The following is a 10,703-nucleotide window of genomic DNA, read 5'->3' on the forward strand; positions in this document are numbered from 1 at the left end:
AATCACCTTGAAGAATATATTCTTCAATTGAAAATGAATCCACTTTTAACTTGGTCAAATAGGGCATTGCCTAGAAGGCAAAGATAGTCAAAGCAGCATTTATGTTGAGTGTTTCTGAGGTTGCTTAATTAGTGGATAAATCTTGTGTTTGTATCTAGTTCTTGGGAGCTGATTTAAAGGATTAGCTGTGTCACATATTCCACAAAATTTGTCTTTAAACATGCATTGCCTTGAGAGTATATTAGGCAGGTTTAATCTTCAGTTTTATTTGGGATATTATTGACATTTTTCGAGGGAAAAAGATCTTAAATTACCTACATTAATTAGACTCATTTTTTTTTATAGATTTTCTTATAGATAAGGATCATCTAAGTCGAGCACCCCTATAGAGATACTTTGAACATGTTCAGGTCTACAGTCATAATCGGAGATTTCCAGAGTTATCAGCAGTTGTTGAATGGTGCATGTTAAAAATTTGTAAGGCTAAATCCCGTGAAAACAGTCTCAACCCAGCTGCACTAAAAGATGAATGAACTATCTAAATCAGATTGAGAATTGCATGGATAGGCGTTGCATATCATCACCTCACAAGCACGCACTTCATACTAATTCAGGCTCGATTTATTTGTTATTCCAGGGAGTTTAGTGCTGCTGTTTAAATTGATAGTTTGTATGGTTAAAATAAGATGGGTGGTCTTTTGTGGGAAAGAATCGACATTTTAGGCATTGATTTGACGGTATTTAGAGTATTTGTTTTTTTGCATTCAAGGAAGTGCTGTGTATTACCTGTTTTCTTTCTTTTCAGTGCCCATCCTTTGCCATAAAATTGTAGAGTTGAATTCGTCAGCGTAAGGCAAGAAATCTCATGACAGCAAACCCATCAGTCTTCTACAATGTAAAACCACAAAAGGGCTATAAAATAGTAAAGTCTAAATGTATAATCCAATTCACCGAAGTGTACGAGATGTATAAGCAAACATAAATCAGACGAATATTCCAGTTGCAAAAAATAAGTGATATGCTCCCACTGTCAACAGGTTTGGCAGATAAAGTTACACAATTATCATGTCTACTCCGTTTTAGACAGTTAGTAAGGTTCCTCAAAGTATGAAAGCTACAGGAAATACAGTGACCTGAAAACTATAAGAAAAAAAATCCTAATGTTTTTATATTTAATTGTACCAAAATGTTACATGTCTTTAAATAATAATGAAAGCTTTTGAAACAAAGCTGAATCAATCATAAACTGAATTTTAAAACTAAGATAAAAGCCGCACGAAACTCAAAGTTCAATACTTCATTTCAGCTATTACGAAATTTCAGAACAAGGCTATATATTTGGGGTGCTTAGATCACTGATAAAAAGTAAGTCTTGGTTTAACTTTTGATCAAACTGGCATCCTTGCGGGGTAACGAAAATCCTGGATGAACCAGGTAATAGATAAAGAGACATGCAAATATTTGAATGCCTACATGTTACTAAGCATGCCTTAACACTTTATTCAGTAATTAGATGCAGATATTCTAGTGGAGATATAATGCTTCAGTGGTGAAGACACTGGCATGTCAATGTCAGGTCACACAACAGGATTTAATTTCCATAGAGTCATGAATAAACAGTTAGGGTCAAGTGCAAGCCTGGGTGATTTTTATGGAGGAGTACAACCTGTTGTGGAAACTTAGCCCAATGAAAATGTTTATGTTCAGTGATTATCTCCTCAAGGCCCATTTTGCTCACACAAGCAGTCTTTTTGTGGTGACCATCCTCTTAGTGCTGTTTGTAAAATTGTAATGCTTCTCTTGAATTTAAGAGAAGCACTTTCTTAAAAAAAAAAAATAGATGCAGATGTTGTTTTCAACTTTATCGGTTCCTGGGATCAAAATTTAGGAGGAAATTAAAAACAAAGAGTTTCTCCCTTTTAAAATCTCTATGAAAGATTTTAAAGCTTACAAGAATCTCTTTTTTATCGGAAAAGGAGATGTCAAAAAATTCAATGGGTATGCCTGCTATTTTCAGTTGGGTGAGACTAAAGTATTCAGAACAGAATTGACATTTTCAATAATGATATAAGAAAAACTTGAGAGTTTATCCTTCATAGCATATATAACTTTATATTTACACCATGTCAATATTGATATAAGAAAACCTTGAGAGTTTATCCTTCATAGCATATATAACTTTATATTTACACCCGCATGTGCTTAACAATAGACATGCATAGAAAAGGAGAGGGGAGTAAGACTAGTTTTGCAACAATAAAGAGGAAAATAAAACTCACACTACATGCAGCTAATGACAATGGACTCAAATTATTATATAGTCTAGTGACACAGTCACTTCTCTCTTACAACACTCTACAATGTAGAAGAGCTTTGGCCTCCATTAGAGTTGTTGTGAGTTGTACTTGCATCACCCAACAAATATGTGAAATCTGATTGCGGTTTTGGAATGCCACCAATGCCTTGAAAATTGTCTCTAATGGATTGGAGTGTGCCCACAATGTCCATCATAGTAGGTCGTCCTTCAAGAGAATCTCTTGTGCAAAGCAAACCCATGCTTAAGGATTGATTGAGGCAGCTAAGATCTTTATCTACTTGAGTGCTTGTACTAGCCCCTCTCAATAAACTCTTGTCCACCACTTCCCCTAGTTGATTTGGAAAGTGGTTACCCACCCATTTCTGTAAGTTCATTCCTTGCACAAACATGTTGTCAATAGGCTTCTTTCCTGTGAACATCTCCAATAACAATATTCCATAGCTATAAACATCACCTTTTGTTGTGATATGTCCACCCAATCCGTATTCTGCATTCAAACATTCTCATCATGAGGTTTATAGTTCAAAATATTTAATAAAAATATGAAACCCATAACATTGCCTGAAATGCCATCTAGTTCAAATAATACCTGGAGGAATGTAGCCCACGGATCCCTTAAGTGCAAGTGTAGAAGTGAAAGTTGAATCCTCATTATTTGCAAAATATATGGTTGCAATCCCAAAGTCTATTACATACGCTGTCATGTCTTCACCAAGAAGCACATTGTTTGGTTTCAAATCACAATGGATCACTTGCATGAAACAATGGTGATGGAGATACACCATGCCTTGGGCAATGTCTATTGCTATATTCAACCTTTGAATCAATGTCAAAGCACTATCTCTTTCACCATTAGGATATAGCCACTTTTCTAAGCTTCCATTTGGCATAAATGGAAATATCAAAGCTTTCATTTGGAGGTCTGAATAAGAGGTTATGACTCTAATCAAATTTCGATGCCTGACTCTACTCAAAACTTTGCACTCTTTTTTGAAACTTTTGTGAGCCCCTTCCTTTTGCAAATTGAGAAGCTTGATGGCAACCAATGTCCCATCATTCAAAACCCCTTTGTACACTTTCCCAAAAGTACCCACTCCTAACAAGTTGGCATCACTAAATCCATCTGTTGCAGTGCTGAGCTCTCCATAGGAAATTCTTTGGTGCCCAACATTTAAGGATGCCCCAACTTCTATAGGAATATTCCTCTTGTGATTTAGTCTACAAAAGATTCCTATAATTAAACACAATACAATAGTGACTACAATTGCGACAATAGATATGACAACTTTTCTCATATGAGAAACACTTTTATGCTTGTGAGTAGAACACAATGACAGATTTGCCCAAGGTCCACATAGACTGGGATTTCCCATAAATGCTGTGGCATTAAGATTTTTGAAAACTCCACCTTTAGGAACTTGTCGTGACAAGTTGTTGAAAGATAAATTCAATTGGCTGAGCATTTTGAGATTTGCCAATGATGTGGGTATTCCACCTGACAAATTGTTGGAGGAGAAATCTATGTCTTGAAGGCTTAGAAGTTCACCGAGTGAGATTGGGATTACACCTTCAAGTGCATTGCAAGAAAGATTTAGGTATTGTAATTCTTTGCAACTTCCAAGCCCACTTGGAATATACCCAATTAGCCGATTTGCAGAAATATCCATAGCTTGAAGCATAGTCATCTTGCTTAGTTCCAAAGGCAAGTGACCCTCTAATAAATTGTTTGAAAGGTTGAAATAGAAAGCTAAATTAGCAAGACTTGCAACTGTGGGAGATATCTCCCCACTAAACCTGTTATACGATAGGTCTAGCATTAATAAGTTCACACATTTCCCTAGATTTTCTGGTATTTTCCTTGATAACCTATTCATATAAAGATCTAAATACCTTGGTTGCTTAAGGTCAGCAATAGAATTAGGAATCCTTCCTAAGATATTATTGTTTTTTTCCAAAGAAAAAAGCGAACTCTTTTTATAAGATATAAAAAAAGTTACAAAGCACATGAGTGAACATTCTGCCATGGAAATCGCCTGAAGACGGCTGAGTACTCCTCCAAGGAGGATCAACAAAGTCTCATCCGAGACTGATCAAAAATATTGGAAATTGTTCGCTGCCAGAGCAGCCATATCCAAAAATAGTCCATCATAAAACTAGACAGTCGCTTGGGCCTCCTTACATAAGCATCCATAGTGTTTCTATCATAAACAAAGTCCATCATAAAACAGGAATTTTGCACCATATATAAAACCAGAACTACATATGCCATCTGTTATCAAAACAACCTGATAGAACAGTGCATATAACCCGACAAAGCAAACCAAGAAACAAAAGCTGATCCGACACACGGATCTGATCAGACTGTTGTTCGGTTATTCGCCACGAGCCCACAATTTGCTGCAAACCTGACTTAGAAAGCCCATCTGCTTCCTCGTTGTGTTCCCTGTATATATGGTCCATGTAACACACGTTAAACTGATGCATTAAGGATTGTATTTCTTCTACTAAAGGTAATAAAATGTAGTGCTGGCATCTAAACTTCCCAGAAACCCAGTTAACCACGTTCTTAGAATCTCCAAAAATCTGAACTGTGAGGATATTTTTTTGAATTAACCAGCAAAGAAGAAGCTTTAGAGCAGAGAGTTCCGCGAAGTTGTTTGTGCCCATTCCGATTCCTACCGAGGCCTTTATAGAGTGAGAGGCATTTAGGTGAATACTAAGACCCGCTCCTGCTATATTATCTTGTGCAGCACCGTCAAAAAAGGCCCAAGGGACCCCATCTCTGATTCGAAATTCCTTCTTCCGGTTATTGTTTGATTTATCTTCCTGAAGAGGAATACTATCCAGAATAGCTTTGCTCTGGATGGCAATGACTACCTCCTGGGACTTGGAGTCTCTGAATATACTTCGATTTCTGGCTATCCATATCCCCCAACAAATGATAGGAGGCAAGTTTCTCAGGTTCTTTTCTTTGAAGAGCTTCCACCATGATTCCCAAGCAGTGGCGAGGCTGTCTCCTTCCCATTTTAATTTTACCGCTGTTAGCTTCTCCACTTCTATCCACACTTGTCTAGTGAAGGGGCATGAAAGGAAAAGGTGGGAAATTGTCTCAGAGTCTGCACAACACAGCGGGCATCTCCCGGGCCCCTGCATGAAGCGGGCCTGTAGAACATCCCAAGTTGGGATCTTTTGGTTTAAAGCGCACCAAAGGAAGACTCTAGCTTTTTTTGGGCACTTTAATTTTAACAGCGGTTTTGACCACCATGCTGGGGGGAGCCAACCTTTGTTTTTCATAAGGAAACTATAACCTGCCTTTGGAGTATACGCCCCAGTTTCCTCATGAGCCCATACCAAAGAATCCGGTCTGTCCAGTAATCTCACATTCGACCTTTTCAATTCTTGGATAAATCTTTGCCATTCATCTCTCCATAAGATATTTACCTCTAATTCCTCTGCCGACTTCCAAGCTTGCCCCCAAATAGTGGACTGCTCCGAACATGCAATTTGCCGAATACATCTGATTCCCAGGTCATCCAGATGAAGGAGCAAGCCGGGAGAGAGTGCGAAAGCCTCACTGCACCCCACCCAGGGATCCCTGCCGATAGATATTATTGTTGTTGAGACCCAAAAACCCTAAATTTTTAAATTGCCCAATTTCTATTGGAATGTTTCTTTGTAAATGGTTGCTTCCCAAAAATAACCTTTCCAAGTTTTTTAGTTTTTTTATTGTATCTGGGATTGCCCCAGTGAAAGAATTACCCTGTAAAGATAGATATGTTAAATTAGTTAGGTTACCAATCTGTGGAGGTATTTCCGCCACTAATCCGTTATTTTCCAAGTCTAGGATGTGCATTTCTCTAGAGAGGTAGCCTATTGTAAAGGGCAAACGTCCAGTGAGATGATTATAGCTTAAATCTAATAGTTGTAGGGCAGAACAGTTGGTAAGCGCAGTGAGAATGGGTAAGTCTATGGTGCTGCTGCTAACCAGTTGGTTGCCACCGAAGAAGAGTCTTCGGAGTTGCATCAACTTACCCAACTCCACTGGCACTATTCCGCGGAGCTGATTGCCATCTAAGTCGAGCAATTGAAGGTTCGTACAATTGGAGAGGGATGCAGGAATGGTGCCGCTCAACTGATTAAGTCCCAGATAGAGATCAGTCAACCGCATGCTCTTGCGACACAACTCCACGGGAATGTGACCAGTCAGCTGGTTATCAGTGATATCCAATAGTCCAAGATTGGTGAAGTTAGAAAAGGAAGAAGGGATTTGTCCTGAGAGGTGGTTCGCATACAGATTTATAAACAATTCGGAAGGTACGCTCCCGGGAGAGTACACTTCCGTGAAGTCTGTTGATATGTTTCCCGAGCAAGTGGGGATTCTACCCGTCAGATTGCTTTCTCGTAAGTTTAAGTATCGTAACTTGGGGAGAACGCATATTAGTTCCGAGGGAAGGTTTCCAATAAGATTGTTACCCCCAATAGAGATTGCTCGTAAACTACGGCAGTGACAAAGGGTGGGCGGAATAGAACCGTGGAGTTGATTCAGAAACAGGTAAAGCCCCTTTAAGCGAAACAAATTTCCGAATTGAAAGGGAATGTCACCATGGAAACTGTTATTGCTAAGGTCAAGTATTTTAAGAAAGGAGAGATTGCCGAGAAGAGGAGAGATTGTACCTTGCAATTCCATGGATGAAATATTGAGTGAAACCACTCTTTGTCTATGGCGACTGCATATAACACCTCTCCACTGCAGAACGAAACATTTGGTTCCCAGTTAGAGGTTAACGATTGCCATGGATCATATTTGATGGCATCCATGAATCCAAGCAGAGCTTCTTGATCAGAAGCATTGCTGAGATGAGGATGCCGGCGGTGTGATAATTGAAGGGTGGAAGAAAATATGGGTGGACTGACGAAGAGAATGCAAAAAGAAACGAGGAAGGGTAATCTCCATAAAAGAGAGGGAACGTGACGGATCTCCATCTTCTCCTGCTCTCAACCGAATGGGAATGGTTTGAGTTTCTTCGTTCATTTATAGAAGTTCACCTTCGTATTCTGAACTTACGTATTCTGAAGTTATTGCGCGCCGATGAGGAGAAATACAAACGTAACGGGGAGGCGAGAAATCTTTGAAGATCTTGGGTCCGCTAATTTTGCAAATCAAAACAAAACACCGTAATCAAAAGATTGCTGAACTTTTACTAAAATTAATCAAAGGCATCGTCTGGCTTATTATCTTTTTACAAAATAATGAATATATATATATATATATTTTGCTTAACTTTAATAAAATTAATCAAATCAAAGGCATTGTCTTATTAAATTTTTACAACAAAGTCAATAATGAGAAGTAATGAGAAGACATGTTTATAATGTTATACTCTTCTGCTCTTTTTCTATTGGCTTGTTTGATGGCCAGCCTAAGTTGACATTCTGTATTTGCGCATTATATATAATATCATCATGTTTTTTTTCTCTGAAAAAAACAAAAAAAAGTTTAAACGTACTTTCAAAAATCAGTGTAAAAATATTTCAGTGCTTCCCAAAAAAACTTTAGACTTTAAAACGTTGAATGGCCTATATTTCAGAGTTTCCAGAAAACTTTAGACGGTAAAAAGTTGAATGGCCCACCTCCATGGAAAATGAAGTATTGATATTAATAAATATAATAATAATATAATTATTATTATATTATTATTATATTACAAATACAATAATAATTTATAATAATTGTTATTTTATTATAATATTATAATAATATTATTGATGTTAGATCTTAAGTTTTTGTGATCCATAATGTAGTAAGTATGTTTTTCAGATTAATTATATCAATATTATTTAGTTGACATTTCTAACCAGCTAATGTGGTTCATCCTCAAGACAAAGGTGAAAACATTTAAGATCCTAATGAATAAATAACAAAGATGCATCCGTTAGAAACTAGTTTTTTTAATTATTGTAATTTTAATTTTAATTTCAATAATATAATAAATATTGATATTATTAATAAAAGGGATCATCTATTTTGTTGTAACCCTACTCGTGGTTGGAGGAAAAATGTCTTTGCAGTTCGCTTCTTCGCGCCTGTCGCTACCTCAAGAGGATGGTTAGGGTTTTTACGCACATCCTTCCTCGTTTCCGCCTTCCTGAAACCCTCGACAACTTGCTTTGACCTGCTCGGAAGGTATTATTTTGGGTCCTCAGACTGCGGCACGACATTTCCTTCATTGTTTCTCGTTTGGATTTGCTTGGCAAGGCTCCACTTTTTCCATGTCCATCGACACGAAGCAACCTCGATGGACAGTTGACAATTTATCTTTTTTCTCCAAAATTTACTACCTTGACAGGGTGGAAAATCAAAATGGAAGAGGAGTTGGTGGACTATTCAGTAGATCCCTCCCCGAATACCTCCATCTCGATTAGCCCTCCACATCAGCTCCAAGGGATGGAGACGGATTTGACATCTGGAGAACACCCGCAAGATATATTCGCTTTTCAGCCACCCTCACCAGATTGTATATTCGTCCCCTCCTCTTTCTACCCTGATCCACCTATTTTCCCTCTTTCTAGCTCTACGTCCGACATTGATCCCCCATTTGCAAACCCCTCAAGTGGCTAGCCCGTCTCTCCTACGCTTCTAGAATTATAGGAGGGTTTATCCTCTTAAGCCATTATTTTCACTAAATCATGTCTTAACCCTTGCAGTCCTCCCCTATCCTTTGGTACCCTTGTTTTGGTCACCCAATAGGCAAGTCCATCTGGTGTCCCTCAAGAATCTCTCTCCACGGTGGGATCCAACGAAGTTCGACCACAAGGACCCCCATTTCTCTCTGGCTCTTCTAGCTCATTAGTTACCCTCTCTGGTTCAGAAGTGGTGGGGGTTTTACAGTCCGTGGGAGAGCACCACATACATGAGCCTGATAATAGAGAACCATCTCTGGCTTTGACGGGGATCGCAGCTCGGCCAGACAAGTAGACTCAACAAGAAGGCTCAACCTCCCGGGAGCAAGATGATTCCCTAAGAAAAACCATAAGAAATCAAAATACCCCAAAGTCAAGGACAAAATTCGGGCTTTGGTGTTAGGGGAAGGCATCCATCTCGATGACATAATGGACACAGCTAGGAATTTTTTGGTTGGCAGGTTTCGAGGACGGAACTACTCCTCCTCCCGTAAGAAATGGGTTCAGGATATTTGGGGCAATGTCTTGGATGCCCCCCCCGGCGTGGTTTGCAACATGCAAAAGGGTTGGTTCGCTCTCAGGTTCATCACAGAAGAACATGCGAGTTGGGTTCTCTCGATATACTGGAACATTGAGATGGCTCCAGTCTTATTGAAGTGTTGGTATCCTATGTTCAACCCTGAGCATGAACAACTAGGTGTTGGTCCTATCTAGGTCCGCCTCCCAAGCCTGCCCCTTCATCTCTGGACCAAAGAAGTTTTCCATCTCATCGGTGATGATCTTGGGCAGTACCTAGACTTTGACAAATCATTCTTGGAGACTGGAAGAATGTCTTTTGCACGGATCCTAGTCCAGAATCTGACTTTGCATTACTGGGGTTTTGTCTGAAACCAAATTCTGTATTATGAGGTTGTTCCATTTAGATGTCGTCGTTGTCACTGGGTGGGATATGTATACAAAGATTTCCCTTTACTACTCAAGGAGCATCGGTTCACGTGCTCTAATACCTCGAATGTCTCGGTCTTTGGTGACCCATTGATTACAGTGGATAATGCACTTGGAGCTCTTGCCTCGATCTACCTGGAGCCTTCTTCATCTGACATCATGGCATCTCGGAGGGGCTCACAACCTGCCAAGGTTGGTGTGCTCAGAAATGATGTTGGACCGAGAACGTCTCGTCTGCCCACGCCTACTACGTCAAGTAAATCTTCCACTTCCCCTCCTTTTGCTTTTTTCTTTGTCTCTCATGTATTTTCTTCCTTTCCATCATCTTCAGACTTTCTTTCTGGTTGTCAAATTCCATTAAATCATCTGGGGACTCTTTCCTATTCGGTCAATACACTGCCTGCATGCTACCCGACACCACTCCCATCTTTTCCGGCCCAAAGCGAATCATCTTCTGATTCTGGGAATGGTCACAGATACTTCCTCTAATCCTTGACCCATCCACCCTCCAGACCTTTCACCCTCTCGAGTCATGGGATTGGTTTGGGCCCCCTTTCTCCTACCAAGATTCCCAAAATCGCCCGTTGAAGAAAATCTCACATTTCTAAGGCGATGAATAAGGCCAGCTTGGATATTGTCGCTGGTAGACAACTATCTCTGGAAGGGGTCCTTAGAGTAATGCAAGCCCCATATTCGGTTCCCCCATGAAGTGGTTATCCTTCAATTGTAGAGGTTTGGTTAGCCCCTCAAAAAATTTATC

General features: G+C 39.4%; 1 protein-coding gene across 1 annotated transcript; it reads right to left on the reverse strand.

Moving 5' to 3' along the window:
* Positions 1-988: 988 nt before the first annotated feature.
* On the reverse strand, positions 989-4,439 carry LOC149173485 (putative LRR receptor-like serine/threonine-protein kinase At3g47570). Its single transcript, XM_089424618.1, has 2 exons — positions 2,907-4,439; positions 989-2,804 (listed from the first exon to the last, which is right to left on the reverse strand). The coding sequence occupies exons 1-2, from the start codon at positions 4,339-4,341 to the stop codon at positions 2,356-2,358; spliced, it is 1,884 nt and encodes a 627-aa protein (XP_089280744.1). The 5' UTR covers positions 4,342-4,439; the 3' UTR covers positions 989-2,355.
* Between the last annotated feature and the right edge of the window lie 6,264 nt (positions 4,440-10,703).

The sequence above is a fragment of the Pinus tabuliformis genome, chromosome 4_2 (assembly GCF_031772625.1).
Source record: "Pinus tabuliformis cultivar Carrire ecotype Pingquan chromosome 4_2, CPIR1, whole genome shotgun sequence".
Classification (NCBI taxonomy): domain Eukaryota; kingdom Viridiplantae; phylum Streptophyta; class Pinopsida; order Pinales; family Pinaceae; genus Pinus; species Pinus tabuliformis.